General features: G+C 40.2%; 1 gene segment (V, D, J or C); it reads left to right on the top strand.

The window, feature by feature from the left end:
- The first annotated feature begins 21,439 nt into the window (after window positions 1-21,439).
- On the top strand, window positions 21,440-21,868 carry LOC137048989 (Ig heavy chain V region PJ14-like). The segment is given in 2 exon segments: window positions 21,440-21,485; window positions 21,600-21,868. Coding segments are annotated over 2 exon segments (315 nt in total).
- Window positions 21,869-23,314: the final 1,446 nt, after the last annotated feature.

Genomic DNA, 23,314 nt, shown 5'->3' with positions numbered 1-23,314 from the left:
ACAACATCATGGCTGCATAGAAGAAGGATCCGGGTACTGAAATGGCCAGCCTGCAGTCCAGTCTTTCACCCATAGAAAACATTTGGCGCATCATAAAGAGGAAGATGTGACAAAGAAGACATAAGACAGTTGTGCAACTAGAAGCTAGCCTGACAAGCCAGACTCACATCAAGATATTTGGTCTGGAAACTCACCATTGACAGTGCTCAATCCGAGGGGTGTGATTAACGGTTGTCTTTTAAACTCCCTCTGCACTGCGTAAACACAATAGGATAGCGCTACAACTAACCAGAGCAACGTGAAGCGGAGCTCGTTGATAGATTAAACATTCGCTGTATCCGGTCGGCAAAACTCCGAAAACATCATGTTTTTTTACGAATGACTTAAGTGCTGTTCTTTGTTCTTTTCTCAGAGTCCAAGTCTTCCAGAGTCGCGGTCAAAGCTGATTCGAAAGACTGCCGTTCGCCAGTTCGCCAATTGCCGTTCCGTCCACTAATGGTCGCCTATTCAAAACAAAGGTGTAGTATGATGACGCCAAGTTTGAGCGCATCATCTTGGGACGTGGTCTTCACCTCACAGCCGGTGGAAAATAGGACTCGGGCAGAAATCACGTTCATGAATGCGGTTATTAACGTTAGTGTAAAGCAGAGCAGGGCCGAGTGTTGAGGAGCTGGGCACGGCTGCTGGAGTGATTGTTACACAAACACCCGCCTTGCGAGAAATGGGACTTTTATTATGACGGGACGGAACACAGTCGCCGGGCGCCCGCACCATTTCCGGTTTCCGGTCATTGGTATGAGGGGATGCAGCTCTTTTTCTATCATATTAGATACATTTAAGTGTGTTTAAAATGATGTTATGACGTTACTCTGTGCGTTCGCTCGATGGCTGCTGTAACATGTTCACACTGCTAAGAAAAAAGCGCTTCTGCCAAATAAAACCAGAAACTGGGGGTAACGCAGATATGACGCAATTGACAAGCGACTCCCTGAAACGCAATGCTGGAATTTATGATTTATTTTCATTGGTTAAAATAGTAATTTTCTCACAATTTACAAATAGTTGAAAACATTTGGGATATTGTAAGCACTTAACTGAATAACAATGGCCTGGTGTCTTTTGGATATTTTACTGCAAAAACACTACATAGTGCACCTTTAATAAGGGACAATGGAACAAATAAATATGTGATAGGAAAATGATTTTAAGAATTTAAGAAATATATTTTTGTGATACCATTATCTGAAAGCAAAGCAACTGATAATGAATTAATGTGTTTTTTTTATATCAATGATCAAATGCCCTTGACAAACGTAAAAATACTATTTATAACTGAATCATGAATATCAGATTTGCGCAGTAGCTCAAGCAGAGTGACAGAGAGCGGGGTCAATGCATGCTGAGGTGCACAGTGCACAGAAGTCACCAACTTTCTGCAGTCAATACAGACCTCCAAACTTTGTGTGGCCTTTAGATTAGCTCAAGAACAGTGCTTAGAGAACTTCATGGAATGCGTTTCCATGGCTGAGCAGCTGCATCCAAGTCTGCATCCAAGCCTTACATCATCAAGATAATATATATATATATTATATATGTATAATCTTGATGTTGTAAGGCTTATATTTTATATAAATATAAAATCAATATTATAAAACTGCTTGACCAGTTTATTGTGGATAGTTCAATCCCTACTATACTAGAAATTATTGGTATATTACATTTGTTGCATCTTATACTTATGTTTTTGTTATTGTTTTATTAATATTATTTAATGTTTATATTTAATATACTATTTTTATGATTTTAATGGTTTTGTTACAGATACATTTTAATGTACATTCTTTTAGAATTCATGAAAATATGTAAATATTATAATTAAAAACAAAATACAATGTAAAAAAAAAGCTAATACACAGGTGCATGGCACAGCTGTTAATGTTTTGATTAACAAAACAGTTTGGTTTTACGCTTGAAAGGTTCACTAGTTTTAAGGCAGTTTCAGTGAGCTGTAATAAGCTTTGGCCATGTATTCTCTTGGGTAGACATGGTGTCAGGACTTGCCCCAGGGAATTTTCACTTTGACTACTTCGAGTGGGCTGAATTTGTTTATTTCTTTTTGCATTATCATATGGTTGTGTCAGTATTATTTTGATGAAATTATATGCCTTCTTTATCAGGTTAAATTTCAATTTAATCTCAATTTAATAAATTTTCTAAATATATATTGTAAGTCATTCTTACTTTTGAATGATGGGATGGAAGAAGCTGCTTTATCACCAAAGGCCAAATATGTTTCTGTTTCTTAATTTCCTATTCTAACTCTAAATGCATCACACAATGACAACTTGTCAGTCCCTAAATGGCTGTTGTGTTAAACAATTGCTTCCACTTTTGGAGATTTAAGTAGGCAAACAAGAATTAACAGCTTTTTGAATTGAAGATTTGAAAAGCTGTATAAAATGATGCCATGTGAGATACTTATTCATTAAAGTATTTAGAATGTATGTTACAAATCTATACACGTCAGCAGCTCCAACAGATATTTTGATACTCCCAATAATTACAATTCATAAAATTCAACAAAATGTAGTCTAAATATTTTGAAACAGCCATTTATCTTTTTTTTTTTTTTTTTTTTAAATCTGCTTGATGTCCCTACCCTGAAATTGGCATGGATTTAATCAGTCATCCTCCACTGCAACGAGGGCACTTCATTGATTCATTAAAACATATCCAACAACCTGCTTTACCTTTTGCTTTTACTGGCCTTTTCAAGTGTGTGTCATATTGTCAACCCTTCTACCATCTCAAATTGTACAGTAGAAATTGTTGTGTTTTTATTTACATTTTATTTTCTATTACTCAATATGAGTAAAAGGTCAGAATAGGAAGTCCATGTCTTCTGGATCAGTGTTAAAGCCTGGGGAAACTCTGAGTCTTTCCTGTAGAGAATCAGGATTTACTTTCAGAAGCTACAAAATGCACTGGGTCATATAGCAACCTGGGAAAGCTCTGATTTGGATGGGCCGTGTCTGGGGTAGTGGACAAGGACATGCCTATGCCAAAAGTTATGAGGGAAAAATAGAAATGACTAGAGACAATTAAAAAAACATGGTGTATCTGAAACTGTCTGGATTGACAGAAGATGACAGAATGTATTTCTGTCCAAAACAAGCACAGTGTCATGAATCTGTGTGCAAATGATACTAAAACTGCACACAGGTACAGTGTAAAACTGCAGTTATCATTTGTGTCAGTAGAGTTCAGTAGAATCCTACAAGTCAACAAGAAAGTCTCATTTTCTTTTAAACACCTTCTCAGGCGTTCTACAACATGATAAACATTTTTATGGTTCTTTAAAAGATATTTAAAAAAAAAATTGTTAATTAAGGTCACTGTTGCAGAGGTCACATTTTTGTTTTGAATTTATTAACTTTTATTATAGACAAAAAAAAAGCTGTAACATTCTGAGTGTATATTAAAACATGAAGTATAATAAATCACTAACAAAGCTACAATATGGTGGCCTTTTTTGGTTTTCCATGAAGAATGTCAGTCATACAGGTGTATTGCATGAGGGTGTGAGTAAATGATGACAAAATTATAAATAAAGTTACAAGTGAAGTCAACAGTAAAATGACAAATTCTCTTTTAAACACTCTCAGACATTCTGTCAACATTATGATAATTTTGTATGGTCCTTAAAAAACTTTCACTAAATTTCATTTCATAAACAAAATATATAGATACAAACATTTCATACCATTCAAATAATGAAATTAAAAATGTAATCAATGTTCCCTTTCGGGGAACTCGAGCTGCGTCGAAACGCTGTGAGAACGCCTCTGCGTTAATGCGTCGTGAAGCGCGTGTAGAACCATTCCATCGGAAGATCGATCGATCGTCGGCGTGATGACGTCATCGACCGGAAGCTATAAAGCGTCCGTGAAAACAAACAGGAACTAGCTTCTGTGCCTTCAGCAAGCGATCTGTGTGAACCTGTCTGTCTATTTGGTGTTTTTGTCTGTCTATTTAGAAGATTTTTCCACCCTTTGTTAAATATATATCATTATATTAACAAAAAAGAGAAAATAGTAGATTGAAAATGGCGAGTGAAAGCAGTCAGTTCAAGAGGTGTGTTCATCTCTGTCCATGCTACATCACGGGTGGGGATACACACGCTCTTTGTGTTGCCTGCTTGGGAGCGCAGCATGCCCAGGCAGCCCTCGAGGGGGCTGCTTGCGAGCACTGTGAGAGACTACTGCTGAGAACGCTGCGCTCCCGCAGGGCACTCTTCGAGGAGGGTGCCTCGGCTCGTGTTCCCCGCGGCTCTGGTCCCGCTGCTGCTGAGGCAGAGCGGAGGCTGCAGTCATGGGGTTCACAATTGGACGTTGCAGAGGGGTTTGAGACGGGCGCTGCCTTATCTCTGCCCTCACCTGCACTGTCCAGTGGCTCTTCTCGGGGCATGGAAGCACGCATTGCGGTTTCTTCCCCCCCGAGAGAGTCGCCGGTGCTCCAACTACCCTGCTCCGAGGAGGTGGACGTTGAGAGCATCGCGACTGAAGATTCGCCACTTCAGTCCCCTGCGAGTGAGGAGCTCGTTGAGGTTTTGACGCGAGCAGTGGCCAGATTAAACATCGACTGGCCCACTGAAAGATCAGAGGCAGGAAGAAAACGATCTAGTAAATTAGATGAGAGATTCCTGCCCTCTCGCGCTTCAGAACCTCAGCGCCGGGGCCTGCCGTTCTTCCATGATTTGCACACCGAGGTGGCAAAGTCATGGAAGAGACCGGCATCATATCGTGTGTTCAGCCCACAGACTTTGGTCTACAGTAACATCATCGGGCTGAAGCATTACGGTTATGGGATTATGGTAAAGGTAGAAGAGACACTTGCGAGCCATCTCTCGCCTTCCTCGGCATCGTCCCTGAAGGCCCCGACTTTGCCCACCAAACCATTGAAAACAACGTCGGCATTGGTGGGCAAAGCGTACTCGCAGCAGGTCAGGCTGCTGCATGCCTGCACACTATGGCAATAATGCAGGCATATCAGGCTGACCTGCTTAGGGATCTTGATGGACATGATGAGGTGGGGGGTGATATAATCAATGAGCTCAGAACGGCAGATCTTGCTCTCCGGGCCACCAAGGAGACGGCCAGGTGTGTGGGCCGCTCTATGGCAGCCTTGGTGGCTACGGAGAGGCATCTGTGGCTCAACCCCACCGAAATCAAGGAGAGGGAGAAAAGCTTCCTGCTAGACGCACCGCTGTCTCCTGGCTAAAGCAGTTTCTCCCTCTCCGGGTCCAGGTCCCTGGGGCTGCTGCTGACACCAAGCAGCCCAAGCCGAGTACGAGCTCCACTCACAGGGCTCAACAGAAGCAGAGCGTTGCTACCCGAACTCCCCCTCAGCGCGGGGACGAGGGGCAGGGCTGATCTGAGGACAGTCCTGATCGCCAAGAAGGCCTCGTCTAAGCGTCAGGACGCTAAGGGTGGTTCCCCCCGTAGGGAAACGGTGTTTACCCCTGCCAACGGTACCCGTTTCCCTGCGGCACCCTCATGGGGCCGCGCAGCCAACCCCGCCGCAACGCCGGGGCGCAGTCGGTCCTCGGGGGGCTCCCGAGCAGTCAAGTCAGTTGTGCCCTGCCGGTCCGCCGCTTCAGGGCGCTGTGCTTGCTGTTCAAAGTATACCAGAGGCCAGCCTCGAGAGGCTGGTTCCCTTAGTAGATTTTCTAGACGAATGGAAACGTCTGTCAAATATATCTCGTTGGGTCCTGCAGATAATCGAAAGGGGGTACGCCATTCAATTCAAAAGGCGGCCACCTCCTTTCAGCTGTGTCCTACCCACAGAGGTGGGCCCCGGAGCAGGCTCTGGTGATGGCACAGGAAGTAGAGACACTCCTGCGAAAGGGGGCTATAGAGAGGGTTCCTCCTCCCGGCAGGGAGTCTGGGTTTTACAGCCGTTACTTCATCGTGCCAAAGAAGGATGGGGGCTTAGGCCCGATATTAGATCTGCGTCTATTAAATTGCTCAGTGGCCAAGCTCAAGTTCAAGATGCTCACACTCAGACAGATTGTATCGCAGATCAAATCGGAGGATTGGTTTGTCACCATAGACCTCAAAGATGCGTATTTTCATGTCTCCATCCTTCCACATCACAGGAAGTTCCTGAGGTTTGCCTTCAGGGGAGAGGCATACCAATATCGGGTACTTCCCTTCAGTCCAGCACTGTCACCCCGCACATTCACCAAGTGTGGATGCAGCTCTGGCGCCGTTGTGTCTGCAGGGCATCCACATACTGAATTATATCGATGACTGGCTGATTCTAGCGCATACAGAACAGATGGTGGTTCAGCATCAAGATGCTGTTCTCGCACACATGTCGAAATTGGGGTTGAGGCTGAACGCCAAGAAGAGTGTGCTTTCTCCGGCTCAGAGAACCACTTTTCTAGGTGTGAACTGGGACTCGGTAATTATGCGGGCGCAATTATTGCCAACACGCATAACATCGATCCTGGCAGCAGTCAAAGAACCGAAGCTAGACCGTGCCGTCACTGTGAAACAGTTCCAGAAACTGTTAGGTCTCATGGCAGTAGCGTCCAACGTAATACCTTTTGGCCTACTGAACATGAGGCCGCTACAGTGGTGGCTCAGAACAAAAGGATTCTCCCCGAGGGGAAATCCGCTCCGCACGATCAAAGTCACGCGGCGATGCCTATGTGCTCTGGTCCTGTGGAAAAACCCGGGGTTTCTGTCCCAGGGTCCCGTGTTGGGGGCTCATGTTTGTTGTGTATCGCTAACGACAGACGCCTCTCTCACGGGCTGGGGTGCGACCATGAGTGGCCGTTCATCCCAGGGTCTATGGCAGGAACACCAGCGACACTGGCACATAAATCGGCTAGAGATGCTCGCTGTGTTTCTTGCACTGAAACAGTTTCTGCCCGACCTCAGGGGCCATCATGTGTTAGTCAGGACAGACAACACATCGGTGGTCACCTATATAAATCACCAGGGGGGTCTGAGGTCCCATCCATTGGACAATTTGGCACGTCGGATCCTCCTGTGGGCCCAGGGGAAACTGCTGTCCATCAGAGCAATTTATATCCCAGGGGTCCTAAATCAGGAAGCGGACATCCTGTCGAGGCAGGGGCCGAGGCCCGGGGAATGGAGACTCCACTCCGAGGTACTCCACCCCAGGCACTCCTATGGCAAAAGTATGGGAAAGCAGAGACAGACCTGTTTGCTTCGGCAAAGAATTCTCACTGTCCTCAGTGGTTCTCTCTGTCTCATCCAGCCCCGCTGGGGTTGGATGCCATGGTACAGGAGTGGCCGAGGCTACCCCTGTACGCCTTTCCCCCGATTGTCCTGCTTCCAGGAGTTCTGGAGAGGGTACGCCGGGACGGGGCCCAGGTACTTCTAGTGGCTCCGTACTGGCCAACCAGAATTTGGTTCTCGGACCTGATATCTCTCCTGGAAGGCTCTCCAATGGAGATTCCGACCAGGAGGGATCTACTCTCTCAGGCGGGCGGGAGATTCCTGCACCCACGCCAAGAGTTGTGGAAACTGTGGGCCTGGCCTCTGAGGGGGCTAGGCTCATAGGGGAGGGTCTCTCGGCCGAGGTCGTAGAGACCATCCTTCACTCCAGAGCTCCATCCACGAGGAAGCTGTACGCTTTGAAATGGAAACTTTTCTCAGCATGGTGCAGCGAACGCCAGTGGGACCCAGTTAACTGCCCGATTGGTACAGTGCTGGAGTTCCTGCAGGCAAGGTTCTCGGCAGGGTTGACCCCCTCCACAATAAAGGTGTACGTGGCGGCCCTGGCTGCCTTCCACGTCCCTTTGGGTGGAGTGTCTTTGGGAAGACACCCTCTTATTTCACGTTTCCTCCGTGGTACCTTAAGGTTGAGGCCGGTTATGCACTCGAGGGTCCCGGCATGGGACTTGGCCATTGTTTGGCGGGGCTTATCTGAGCCTCCGTTTGAACCCTTAGAGGAGGTTTCAGAGAAGTTCCTCACCCTAAAGACCATCTTCCTTTTGGCCATTTCGTCTCTAAAGAGAATAGGAGATATTCAGTCCCTGTCGGTAGGGCCCTCATGCCTAGAGTTTGCGCCTGGTATGGTAAAGGCTTTTCTGCATCCCAGGCCAGGTTACATCCCCAAGGTTCCTATGAGCCCTGGGGGCCCCATTACTCTACAAGCCTTCTGTCCTCCTCCTTTCATGACATCAGACCAGGAAAAGTTAAATCTGCTGTGCCCTGTCAGGGCGTTAGATACATATGTCCACAGAGCTGCCCTGTGGAGAAAGACCGATCAACTGTTCGTCTGTTTCGGAGCCCAGAAAAGGGGGGCTCCAGTATCTAAGCAGAGAATGAGCAAGTGGGTGGTCGAGGCCATCTCACTTGCTTATGAGGCGGTCGGGCAGCCGTCTCCACTGGCTGTCCGGGCGCACTCTACCAGGGGTATGGCTGCTTCATATGTCCTTCCCATTTTGGATTCTGGTTATCATCTTGGTAACATGGCTAATGGTTATCTCAGTGATCTTCCATCATTTCCTCATTATGCAAATTCAAAATCCATTATGTATTTATATGCTGCTGAATTGAGTGATGCAGTAAAGTCTCATCAACACTCACAAGATGATGAATATACCCTTAATACTAATTTCGTTCAACCTGAACTGTGAGTTCCTGAAGGATTTTAAAATGTGTGTGTGTGTGCGTGTGTGTGTGCGTGTGTGTGTGTGTGTGTGTGTGTGTGTGTATAGGTGTGTATGTATGTATGTATGTATGTATGTATGTATGTATGTATGTATGTATGTATGTATGTATGTATGTATGTATGTATGTATGTATGTATGTATTCCAGGAAGAAAAAAAAAACTCAAAAAAAAAAAATGTCAAAAAAATGTCCATTGAAAGCACAGTTCTGAAAAAGCCTGGAGAAACTCTGACTCTGTCCTGTAGAGGATCAGGATTCAGCTTTGACTGTTGTGCCATGCACTGGATCAGACAACAAGCTGGAAAACCACTTGTTTGGATGGGACTGGGCTACAGTTCGGGAAGTGGACATAAGGCAGAATCCTTGAAGGAAAGACTTGAAATCACCAGAGATGATTCAAAAAGCATGATGTATCTGAAACTGTCTAGACTGACAAAAGATGACTCAGCTGTGTATTTCTGTGCAAGAGATGCACTGTGACACTAACATATGTTTAAATGATACAAAAACTGGTTTAAAAAGACATGACACACTTATATTCTAAAACTGCAGTTCCCAAGTGTGTCAGTAGGTTACAGTAAAATATACTGTATAAGAAGTGAAATTGTCCACTACACAATGACAAATAAAAAATAAATTAAAATCAGGAACTCTAGCCAGTCAACATGCTTATGGTTCCTATTAACTGGATAAAGTTCCCTTCACAAACACTCTAAGTAATTTAAGTACACATGACTTCATAATGCACATACTGTATAAGCTCATGTTTGTCAAGCAAGATTCACACTGTAGCTTGCATTTTGTTTGTGATTTATAATACATGTTTTTAAAAAATGTTTAAGCACTTAGCTACAGACAAATAAATTCATGCTTTATATATATATATATATATATATATATATATATATATATATATATATATATATATATATATATATATATATATACACTGTAAAAAAATATTTTAAAAATAAGTTACCTGGTTGCCTTAAAATTTTGAGTTCATTTAAATTAAAAATTTGAGTTAATACAATGAATTGTGTGTTTTATTTGTGATGATGCAGTGAAACATGCCAAATTATGCTATTTATTTATGCTATTTATATGATTTATCACATTTTTTATGTGGTTCTGATACAATAATTTTTGAGTTTATATTTATTAACCAATTTCCCTCATTGTATCAACTTGCATTTTTTATTTCAATTAACTATAAAATGTAAGGCAACCAGGTTATTTATTTTTTTAAGTTAAACCAACAATATATTTTTTTACAGTGTATGTATGTATGTATATGTATATATATATATATATATATATATATATATATATATATATATATATATATATATATATATATATATATATATATATATATATATATACATTTAAAATTGTAGCCTCTTTTGTAGGTCTTCTGCTGTTGTAGCCCATCCGGCTTAAGGTTGTGCGTGTTGTGGCTTCACAAATGCTTTGCTGCATACCTCGGTTGTAACGAATGATTATTTCAGTCAAAGTTGCTCAGCTTGAATCAGTCGGCCCATTCTCCTCTGACCTCAAGCATCAACACTGCCTTTTTGCCCACAGGACTGCCGCATACTGGATGTTTTTCCCTTTTCACACCATTCTTTGTAAACCCTAGAAATGGTTGTGCATGAAAATCCCAGTAACTGAGCAGATTGTGAAATACTCAGACCGGCCCGTCTGGCACCAACAACCATGCCACGCTCAAAATTGCTAAAATCACCTTTCGTTCCAATTCTGACATTCAGTTTGGAGTTCAGGAGATTGTCTTGACCAGGACCGCACCCCTAAATGCATTAAAGCAACTGCCATGTGATTGGTTGATTAGATAATTGCATTAATGAGAAATTGAACAGGTGTTCCTAATAATCCTTTAGGTGAGTGTATATATAGTAGTCAACCATGAAACCTGTCATGTGTTTTATAACAAAACTTAAAAAGGTTTATGGAAGTTTAATAAAACGTTTTCAGACATGACTTCTGTTGTCTGTATAAATATACAGTCATCTTTACTAATTCATTAATAATATTACTAATACTGATTGTAACGCAGTTCGTTTGTATGGGAAGGAAGGAGGCGGGAACCGGCAAACGTACAATGACTTTAATAAACAAACAAACTGAAAGTACTGTGGGCAACACCTCACAGATGACTGCCCGCACTAGGCATGTGCCGATATCAATTTTTCATGTTGCGATTAATTGATGAAGTTTTATCACGATATACGATATTATCACGATAATGAAATAAGTTGCAAAAAAAAGGTGTTGCCATAGCATTTAAGAACTAGGCCTATTTTTGTAAGAACAAAAATAACTGAATGTTTAAATACAATAATGCACCAAAAATATATACAGCTCTGGAAAAAAATTAAGAGACCCCTCATTGAGAAATCAATGTTAAGTGGTCTCTTGATATTTTTTCAGAGCTGTAAAAGTACAATTTTCAAACAGATTAAAGTGCAAAAAAATTAGGCTATAAAGAACAACAGGTAGGCTTACAAATTACAATAATGTCTCATTATTTAATGCATTAACTAAGATTGAGCAATAGCTACATTTGGTACAGAAAATAATGTTTTTGTTAATGTTAGTTAAGAAATACTGATCATTGTTAGTTTTATCTTAGGTCCATTAACAAAGTTATGTCTCAAAGTTTTACTGAACAATAACAGAACGTTCTAATTATTAGGGCATGTTGTAGTCCAGATTAAAACATAAAAAAAATTTAAGTTTGAAAATAAATAGCCTATTAAGTATTTGGTGCTTTGGTGAACAACATTGAGATTACAAAAACAAATGGATGTTTTAAAAACTACAGGCGGTTTTTGTTTGTTTGCGGGGTTCCCGGGGTAACAGCCGCATTCTGCAGTTCATCAGCGCCCTCTGCTGTCACTGAGCGGCACTTCAGCAGCGCGTCTCCTTCACCGGTTCAGTCATGTGCAAGCGCACGTTGGGCTTGTTTATATCCAAACCAGTCTCATATAAAAATGTACCCTGACTACGTTGGTCCAAAGTGCAAAACGTAGAGGGTTTACAATAATGGCCTTTAAATTGTATGACTGTTACGTTTTTTTGCCTATTCTTTTCTTATTGTGCGTGTCCCTTTGACGCAGAATACAGCGGTGTTGAGCATTTATACGGTTGATGGGCAAAGTATTCTTGAATGCATTATAAAAAAAATATAAATTGTTAATAAATTATTATTTACGATATTTTAAAGTGCCCACGATAACAATATAGTGCATATTCATTATCGTGATAAATCGCATTATCGAATATCGGCACATGTATAGCCCGCACACACATCCTCTCTCGTCACTGTCGTCGCGCTTCCTTTTATCCTCCCATCACTCCTTTGTGAGACGAGACTGGTGTGGCGCGCAGCTGGTGCTCATTACCACGGGTCACCTCTCACTCTCATGGTCCCTCGCCTCGCTGCTTGCTACATACCCCCAACGCCCTTCGCAGGCCGCGATCACAGTGGCCGTGGCACCTAGGGGTAAGGACAGAGAGACGAGACAATGGAGCCAAGAGCATGAGGAGCAACAAAATGAGAGAGAGGACAGAGGAAAAAAGAGAACAAAAAATTCTGGTCCGGTTCCCCGACACACTGCCGTTGGGCCCTCAGCCAGCCGAGAGGTTCTTCATCGCGGTGCCATGCGGTGGTACTGGGCGCCTGGTGGACAGCTCGATCCTCCTCAGCCCCCTGGCAGCTGGCGGAGGCTCCACCTGCCAAAGGCAGTTGGCAGCGCGTCCCGCAATCCCTGTTCCTCCCCATCACGGCGGACGGCAGCAGGCTCCGGCTCATTGCAAGCGCCAGCAACTACGCGCTCTCCGCTCTCACGGTCCCTCGCATCGCTGCTTGCCACACTGATTTAACAAAGAAAGTTGCCCTGTATGATTGTCTTTATTGTTTAAAACACAAAAGAAGATATTTTTGAAAATGTAACAGTGAATTTGTTCATTCGGGTCAATAGTGTTTATTGTAGTTTTGGATTATTTACTTTTATCATAGATACCTCTTCAGAATGTCTTTTTTTTTTTGTTCTGCTGAAGAAAGTCAGTCAAACAGGTGTATTAGGACATGAGGGTGAGTAAATCATGACAAAGTTTTGAATTTTAAGTTTACTGTCTATTTTAGGGCTCATACAGTTATTTCTTATACAGCAGAACATTTAACTCATCAAAATCATAGATAAAGCTATTAAAAATGAGTAAACAGTTTTATGAACCTTAAAATTACATGACAGTCTGTTCTATATTGTGTTGGTTGTAAGCAGTGACATTGAAAAGCATATTTCAAAATCCCATGGTTTGTCCCAGAAACACGTTCCATCAGACCTGGCATTAAGTTTGCAACATCTTTTTTTTATTTTTATTTTTATTTACTTTTACAGCCCAACATGCTGTTAACTATACAATTACTTTTTTACATTTGTGATACGAACAACTCTCAACCCTTTATTAGACCCTTACTGACATCAAATCAGTATAATGTGAAAGTATGTCACGCTCCTATAATGCTCCTATAAACACTGTCTGCTTGTTTTTAAAGTCATCCTTCAAATAGGCCAAAAGTCAGAACATGTAAACCTCATTCTTAGCCTCACATATGTGGTGTATATAGTTCCCAGATAAGCTTATTATGGTAATAACAGGAAATGATCAACTGCAATAAACAATATACAGAACTTTTGCCATAAAATTGTTTTGGACCATCACATATCTCAGATTTTAAAAAAAACAATTAATAAAAACAGTTGAATAACAATATTAATCCATTCCACAGTGATTTTTACAGTGAGGAAAATAAGTATTTGAACACCTTGCTATTTTGCAAGTTCTGCCACTTAGAAATCATGGAGGGGTCTGAAATTGTCATCCTAGGTGCATGTCCACCGTGAGAGACAATCTACAAAAACAAATCCACAAATCACAATGTATGAATTTTAAACTATTTATTTGTATGATACAAATATAAATAAGTATTTGAACACCTGAGAAAATCAATGTTAATATTTGGTACAGTATAGCCTTGCAATTACAGAGGTCAATATACGTTTCCTGTAGTTTTTCACCAGGTTTGCACACACTGCAGGAGGGATTTTGGCCCACTCTTCCACAAAGATCTTCTCTAGATCAGTCAGGTTTCTGGCCTGTCACCAAAGATTCTCTATTGGGTTTAGGTTTGGAGACTGGCTAGGCCACGGCAGAACCTTGATATGCTTCTTACAGAGCCACTCCTTGGTTATCCTGGCTGTGTGTTTGTCATGTTGGAAGACCCAGCCTCGACCCATCTTTACTGCTCTAACTGAGGGAAGGAGCACTGTAAAAAAATTTGGTTGGATTTTGTTGGTTTAACTTAGAAAAGTAAGTAACCTGGTTGCCTTAAAATTTTGAGTTTATTGAAATTAAAAATTTGAGTTGAGACAATGAAGGAAATTGGTTTAATAAATAGAAACTCAAAATATTATTTTATCTGAACCACATAAAAGATTTGATAAATTATGAAAATAGCAAAATTTGGATGCGTCATCAGAAATAAAACACACAATTACCCAATATGCTTACAAAATCGTTTAATAATATTTTAATAAAGGTTGTTGATTCTCAAAAAATGTTGTATTGTATTAACTCAAAATTTTAATTTCAATGAACTCAAAATTTTAAGGCAACCAGGTAACTTTTTTTCTAAATAATTTTTTACATTGAGGTTGTTACCCAAAATCTTGCAATACATGGCCCCGGTCCTCCTCTCTAATACAGTGCAGTCGCCCTGTCCCATGTGCAGATAAACACCCCCAAAGCATGATGCTACCACCCCCATGCTTCAGAGTAGGGATGGTGTTCTTGGGATAGTACTCATCATTCTTCTTCCTCCAAACACGTTTAGTGGAATTATAACAAAAAAGTTCTATTTTGGTCTCATCTGACCACATGACTTTCATGTGACTCCCATGAGTCGTTTTAGGAAGATGCAAAAGTTTTTCACTCCTGGCTTTAGGGATCCTCTGCCAGTCCTCCTTACAGATCCTCTCCAGTTCTGTCTGGTTTAATGGTTAACATTGGTGCACAGCTATTTTCAGGTCACTCCTTCGTTATTTTAGCTGTGGCTTGGGTGGCGTTATTTGTTGGCAAAGGGTGGGCCTTCGGCCCAGTCTGAGGTCTTGAGCAGGGTCCAAGGTTTTCATCCAGGATGTCCCTTTACTTGGCAGCATTCCCTCGATTGCAATCAGTCATCCTGTCTCTGCAGCTGAAAAACACCCCACAGCATGATGCTGCCACCAGCATGATTCACTGTTGTGAATGTATTGGACAGGTGGTGAGCAGTGCCTGGTTTTCTCCACACTTACCGCTTAGAATTAAGGTAAAAAAGTTCTATCTTGGTCTCATCAGACCAGCAAATCTTATTTCTCACCATCTTGGAGTCCTTCAGGTTTTTTTTTTTTTTTTTAACAAATTCAATACAGCTTTCATGTGTTTTGCATTGAGAAGAGGCCACTCTGCCATAAAGCCCCGACTGGTGGAGGGCTGCAGTGATGGTTCACTTTCTACAACTTTCTATCTCCCGACTGCATATCTGGAGCTCAGCTACAGTGATCTTTGGGTTCTTGAAGAGCCTCTCCAACCAAGGCTCTTCTCCCCTGATAGCTCAGTTTAGCTGTACGGCCAACTCTAGGAAAGGTTCTGGTCATCTTAAACATCTTCAATTTAAGGATTATGGAGGACACTGTGCTCTTAGGAACCTTAAGTGCCACAGATTTTTTTGTAACCATGGCCAGATCTGTGCCGTGCCACTATTCTGTAGATAGTTCCTTTAACTTCATGATTCTTATTTGCTCAGACATTTTGATTAATAGACTTGATTAATAGACTTGATTCTATTTTGATTAATAGACTTCAGGATCTAGTAGGGATATCTGAATCAGCTATAAAATGGTTTACCTCTTACCTTTCTGGTAGAAGTTTTAGTGTCTTTATTAATCAGATCATGTCAGATACTGCAGGTTTATTGAGTGGTGTACCACAGGGTTCTGTCCTGGGACCAATTCTTTTCCTGCTGTACATACTGCCGCTAGGACAGATAATTGGCCAGTTTACTGATGTTTCCTATCATCTGTATGCAGACGACATTCAGTTGTACTGCTCTTTTAATCCTACTGAGTTACATAAACTGTCTTCTTTAATCAGCTGTCTGACCAGTATCAAGCAGTGGCTAAATGATAACTTTTTACTTCTGAATTCAGCTAAGACTGAAACACTGATCATTGCCCCTGAGCAAAGCATCTCTCCGATTAAACAACATATCGGTGCCCTAAGGTCGTCTGTCCAGCCGAGTCTTAGGAGCCTAGGTGTTGTTTTTGATTCGGCCATGTCCTTGGAGAAACACTCGAATCAACTTATTAAAAACTGTTTCTTTCAATTAAGGAACATTTGAAAAATAAGAGCCTTGGTGTCAAAGGCCGAATTGGAGATATAAAGCATTAATGCTTTTATTTCATCCCGTTTAGACTATTGTAACAGTATTTTTATTTGTCTAAATGAGAAAGATTTGTGTCACCTCCAGACTGTCCAGAATTCTGCTGCAAGGCTTTTAACCCACACCAGTAAAAGAGTACATATCACACCGATCTTAGCTTCCCTTCATTGGTTGCCAGTTAAATTTAGAATGCATTTTAAAATTTTGGTTCTTAATTTTAGAGCCCTACAAGGACAGGTGCCTTGTTACATCTCTGACCTGTTACAGCTGCGTACGTCTTCACGTAGTCTAAGATCAACAGGTCAAAGATTTTTAGTTTACACACACTTTAAAACAAGAGGGGACCGTTCATTTCAAGCTGTGGCACCTAGACTGTGGAATGCATTGCCTTCTTCCTTACGCTGCCTGGACTCAGTGGAAAATTTTAAAACACAGTTGAAAACTCTTCTATTTAAAGAGGCTTTTATCTTGAGTGTAGGGTGGTTTGGCTGGTCTTTTGTGTATTTCTGTTTATTTTCTTTTATACTTATTGTTTTTGTTACTTATTTTGACTAGAACTGTACTTTTTTATGTTGTGTATTTCCTCTTTTTTGTTGCGAAGCACTTTGTGATTTTTAAAGTGCTAGACAAATAAATTTTACTACTTACTCACATGCACTGTAAGCTGTAAGGTCTTATATAGACAGGTGTGTGACTTTCCTAATCAAGTCCAATCAGTATAATCTAACACAGCTGGACTCAAAGGAAGATGTAGAACCATGTCAAGGATGATCAGAAGAAATGGACAGCACCTGAGTTAAATATACGAGTGTCACAGGAAAGGGTCTGAACACTTAGGACCATGTGATGTTTCAGTTTTTCTAGTTTAATAAATCTGCAAATATTTCAACAATTCTGTGTTTTTGATTATACAAAATGTATTTTTTTATTTAGTACTGTCCTAAATAAGATATTATACAACGTTTATAGTCCATAAGACAAAAAAATTAAATACAAATTAGCTGAATTTATTTAAATGGATTTTGTCTTATTTTTTTCTGCCCTTCAGAAGCAATAGAAGATCCCCGGCTCTTAATGCATTACGTTGTCATAAAATGTCATAAAAATTTCTAATGACAGTAATACATTATATAAATCGTAACATATTTTTAGCATGTCGACTTGTCCAGTAGCTCTCTATGTTTATGTAAATCATCAGTTGCATATTTAAACAGCAGACATGAGTCAGTTTATACATTCATCTGATCACTAGAGGGAGGAGAGAATCACTTCAGATCATTCAAACACACCATGATCTCTTCATCTTTAGTGTTGCTTCTGGCAGTAATATCCTGTAAGTTTAGTCTACTTTTCTGTGATACATCAATTTGTTGCTAAAAATCATGTTATCTGTCTTTAAACTTCATGCTATTTTACTATCTGTTATTATTTCATTTGATACAGGTGTTCATTCAGAGGAACTCACTCAGCCTGCGTCTCTGACTGTCCGTCCTGATGCCACTCTAACTATCGACTGTAAAGTCTCCTATTCAGTTACTAGCTATGGTACAGCCTGGATTCGTCAGCCTGCAGGAAAAGCTCTGGAGTGGATTGGAGTCATCTGGAGTGGTGGAAGCTTCGCCTATAAGGATTCTCTGAAAAGCAAGTTCAGCATCTCCAGAGACACGTCCACTAACACAATAACACTGCAAGGAAAGAATATGCAAGCTCAAGACACAGCTGTGTATTATTGTGCCAGAGAATCACAGTGACAGACGCCAACAGACTCCCTGTACATATTCACGTTAGGGTAGTTATCATTTTGTCTTTAAAGGTTCACAACCAATATTTATAATATTCATCATTGATATTCATTTGCTGAATCAGTTGAAAAAAAAAGTTATCAAATAAATAAAACGCATAATAATTTGTAAACTATCAATTAAAAAAACATTATATGTTTAAATAGAATGTCTGGCCACAACTGTAAAATCCAGTCAGTTGGTCTGTAAAGCAAAAAAAAAAAAAACTGTGATCCTGTGAGCTTCACTAATGGTTTATTTAAACTCTAAAGAACCAAATTAAGGTCTTAACAAATTGCTAAACATATATAATTGTAATTATGCTTTAAAATGTAAAAAACAAAAACAACAACAACAACGAAGCCTAAAGCCTGAAGTCCAGTGTCAAGTACCCACAGTCAGTGATGGTCTGGGGTGCCATGTCAGCTGCTGGTGTTGGTCCACTGTGTTTTATCAAGGGCAGGGTCAATGGAGCTAGCTATCAGGAGATTTTGGAGCACTTCATGCTTCCATCTGCTGAAAAGCTTTATGGAGATGAAGATTTGGTTTTTCAGCACGACCTGGCACCTGCTCACAGTGCCAAAACCACTGGTAAATGGTTTACTGACCATGGTATTACTGTGCTCAATTGGCCTGCCAACTCTCCTGACCTGAACCCCATAGAGAATCTGTGGGATATTGTGAAGAGAATGTTGAGAGACGCAAGACCCAACACTCTGGATGAGCTTAAGGCCGCTATTGAAGCATCCTGGGTCTCCAGAACACCTCAGCAGTGCCACAGGCTGATCGCGTCCATGCCACGCCGCACTGAAGCAGTCATTTCTGCAAAAGGTTTCTCGACCAAGTATTGAGTGCATAACTGAACATAATTATTTGAAGGTTGACTTTTTTTTGTATTAAACACTTTTCTTTTATTGGTCGGATGAAATATGCAAATTTTTTGAGATTGAAAACCCAAAATTTCTATCTCAAAAAATTTGTATTCAGTATTAAAACAATAAAAGACAATAATTTGTATCATTACATTATGAAAAATAATGAACTTTATCACAATATGCTAATTTTTCGAGAAGGACCTGTGCAAATACACTTTTGCTTACTTTTTACAGGCCCATCACACTTATCCTTTTCCATATTTTTGTGTATATTTTTGTGTAATTATTATTATTCAAGTTTATGTTGATCTGTATTCAAATAGCCTACATATAGGTACAAATAAGCAATGGCAATTAATTTCATATTTTCCGTTCAATTCACATTTATTTGTATAGTGCTTTTCACAATGCGTTTCGTTTCGAAGCTTTACAGAAAATGCATGCGTCTACAATTTAGAGTGATCTGTTATTAGAGGAGACTGTGTCTTGTGACTATGCTGATGGACATCCCAAAATAAAACAGAAAAGCAAAAGGAAAATAATTAGCATAGCTTCTTTTCTAATTAAGCAAAGATGATCATGTGCATTGATATAACTGGAGTACTTGGCTTTTAATTTAGATTGAAACTGTAAGAGTGAAGCCCCGAACATTGACAGGAAAGATTATTCCAGAGTTTAGTGAGAAAACGCTCTCCCTCCTTTAGTGGACTTAGATATCCTTACCAGAAGGCCGGAGTTTTGTGATCTTAAAGAGTGTGATGTAGGGCAATAGACAACAGAAGATCAGTTAAATACACAGGAGCTAAACCATTTAGGGCCTTATAGGTTAGTAGCAATACTTGATAATTGAACTTAATAGGCCAGTGCAGATATTATAAAATTAGCTTAGATTGAATGAACACTAGCAGCGGTATTTCAGACTAATTGCAGTTCTAACTTCTAGTTCTAGAAGTCATGAATGCATGAACTAATCCTTCTGCATCAAAAATAGCATGTTGCATAGCTTAGCAATGTTTCTGAGGAGGATGAAGTCTGTTTTATTATTATTATTATTATTATTATTATTATTATTATTATTACTACAACATATAAAATACGATTTTCGAAAGACAAGTTGCTATATAAAACCCAGGTTTTTTTTCTTTCTGTAGGCAGACTGAAGGAGGAGTCCATGCAAAACTGTGAAGAATATTTCCCATAAGATGCACTGTTGGAGTGTGTGTGTTCACTGACTGTAGAGGAATCAATCAGCAATGACAACAATAATCAGTTCACTCCTGTTATTCCTGTGTTTACATGGTCTGTAACTCATTCCAAAATAAAAATGTATAAATATTTTTAATAATTTTAGCAAGGTTTACATATTGCCTTTTTTCCCTTCTCTCTCTTCTACAGATATCCATTGTCAGACCTTCACTCAGTCTCAGGCTGAGGTAAAAAGGCCTGGGGAATCTTTTCGGCTGGTCTGTACCGCCTCTGGATTTACATTCAGCAGCTACTGGGCAGCTGTGGTGAGACAGGGTCACGGTAAAGGACTGGAATGGGTTGCAACTATCAGCACATCCAGTTCTTCTATCTACTATTCCCAGTCAGTCCAGGGAAGGTTCACAGTGTCCAGAGATGACTCCAGCAGTCAACTGTACCTACAGATGAACAGCCTCAAGACTGAAGACTCTGCTGTGTATTACTGTGCTAGAGAGTCACTGTGAATGAGTTCAGGGTCAAAGCAATACAAAAACCACTTCCTTTCCTGTTGACTTCACTTATGATCAGATACTGCTGTACTTCCAAGTGGTGGCGCTCTTGTCACACAGTCTTAGCTGACTGTTTTGAGCATCACTCCATGAACTGTTGTTTTATTTGCTTTCTTTATACACACACACACACACACACACACACACACACACACACACACACACACACACACACACACACACACACACACACACACACACACACACCTATTGCATTGATCAAAGCTGACAAATATATATTTGAAATTGACAAATATTTGTATTTAAAAAAAATCTAGACCAAAGGAAAAAAATGCAGAAACAAATAAACACTTTAAATATTTATTTATTTATTTTACAAACACAATAATATATTTTGTGCTTAAGCTAATGTACGGGATTTGTATTAAGTAATGTAAAAATATATAACTTCATACATTATTCAAACATTATTTTATTTTATATTCCTGTAGGCTACAAAATGTAGCTAAAATTGATTTTTGAATAATATTTTTTAACTAGATTTACTTTCATCAGACACCTGACAGACACGTTTAGATCTTAACAAAACTTTAAAGCAAACAAACAAATAGTCATACATGTTAAAAAAATTCTACAATGTTGCATCTTTCCAGTTTTCTTCATCTGTTTATGTGGTCACAGATCTTGTCATCTTTTGTAATCAATTATTATCTGCCAAATTAGTGACCAGCTGCAATATCTTGGACATCTGAAGAGCTGTATGCAAATTCTCGACTTGCTCTCTGTACAAAAGAAGAGTATCTGCTTTGTGGATCAGTAGGAGTTATAAAGCAGCGTTCACTTCAAATCATGATCTTCTCATCAGCTCTACTCCTGCTGGCCGCAGCTGCATCCTGTGAGCTTCACTGATGGTTTATTTCCACTAAGGGAATGAAATAATCTTCATAACTGTCAACAGAAGTTTTGAGTCATAATTAATAACACATTGTTCCATTGTTGTTTTTTTCAGGTGGTGTTTACTGTGTTGAGCTCACTCAACCTCCATCTTTGGTTGTGAAACCTCAAGAATCATTTTCCATCTCCTGCAGGATTTCAGAATCAAGCTACTGCATTAACTGGATACGCCAAACCACTGGAAAAGCACTGGAATGGCTGGGATATCTTTGCCATGATGGTAGCACTGGCACTGCAGACACTGCAGTAAAATACAAGATCAGTTTCACACTGGACACGTCCAAAAACACAGTGTTTCTACAGGGAAAGAACTTCCAAACTTAAAGAGTTAGTTCACCCAAAAAGTCATCTGAGGCATGATCTTCTTTCAGACGAATAAAAGTTGAGTTATATAAAAAATGTCCTGGCTAATCCAAGCTTTATAATAGCAGGGATTGTTTCTCTGTTTTTGAAGTCCGTAAAAATGCACCTGTCCGTCAAATAACGCCTCTAGATGCATATGACATTCTTCTTCTGAAAGAAAGATGTTATATACACCTAGGATGACTTGAGGGTGAGTAAATCATAGGTTTTAGGTGAACTATCCCTTTAAGACACTGCTGTGTATTACTGTGCAAGATACACACTCACTGAACACCTATTTTTGGATGAAAGGGATGAATATCAAACTAATACAATCTGAGTTATATAAAAAATGTCCTGGCACTTCCAAGATTTATAATGGCAGTGAATATGAAGTCCATAAAAGTGCATCTGCCCATCACAAAATTAATCCATACAGCTCTGGGGGGTTAATGAAGGCCTTCTGTAGGGAAGCCATGCACTTTAGGCAAGTACCTCAATGACTTCTGGTTGCGGGACCACGTGCATATATGGGCCTGTAATGGCCCAGCTTAGCAAATTATGACAGAACTAACGACTTGAACCTGAAGACACAAGAGGTGAAATAATCTTTCCAGGGAACAGACGTGATAAATGTGAAGTGACAAAAGAAAGAACTATTCTGATTCGAGGTGAAATAACTGCCTGCAGACAGCTAAGCAATTAATTAGTAATTTCTTTCTTAAAGATTGGCCTTGGCTGCATTATCTTTTATTTTTTTTATTCCAAATGTGATCAACGTTTGCATAAGAACAAGATGTGTTGGGGAATGTAATGTGACATTTTACTTATACAATTAACCAATTTCGAATGATAAAGAATTTGTTCATTTTGCTTAATGAGATTCAAAGATCTGAGCCCATAAAATGATCTGAACTTCCCACTACTGCAGAATAATTACCCCAGATAAGATCATAGGAGTATCGCAAATGTTGACGTCTCTAGTGGTTCACACAAATAGGAATGGGCAACAAACTCAAGCCTCTCTTCTCTTATATCGAAATCCTCCGGCATATCTCTTTAAAAATTCTCGTTTTAGACTTCCAATTCATGGCCAGTGTTTTGTTTTGTTCCATCCTCTACGCTTCAACGTTTGTCAATACACATGCGTCAGGTCAGTGATTACCCTTTCGCCGTAAAACGATGCATACGGCTGTCTGCCGGAGATAATTTATTTGATAAAGTTTTAAATACGGATATTTTTCTCACACAAGCGCAAGGCTTTGCTTCAGAAGGCCTTTATTAACCCCATGTAGCTGTGACAGGTTAAAGGAAATGCTATGGGCTAAAAGGTTCTAGTAAATTAGCAGGATGTGAGTATCTTAAAATATCTAAAGTTAAAAATAAGGATAAAGGTAATAAGGAGTGGTACAATTCATATTTGTGTTA

Source organism: Pseudorasbora parva, chromosome 2, assembly GCF_024679245.1.
Source record: "Pseudorasbora parva isolate DD20220531a chromosome 2, ASM2467924v1, whole genome shotgun sequence".
Classification (NCBI taxonomy): domain Eukaryota; kingdom Metazoa; phylum Chordata; class Actinopteri; order Cypriniformes; family Gobionidae; genus Pseudorasbora; species Pseudorasbora parva.
This window is presented reverse-complemented; position numbering and strand designations above follow the sequence as displayed.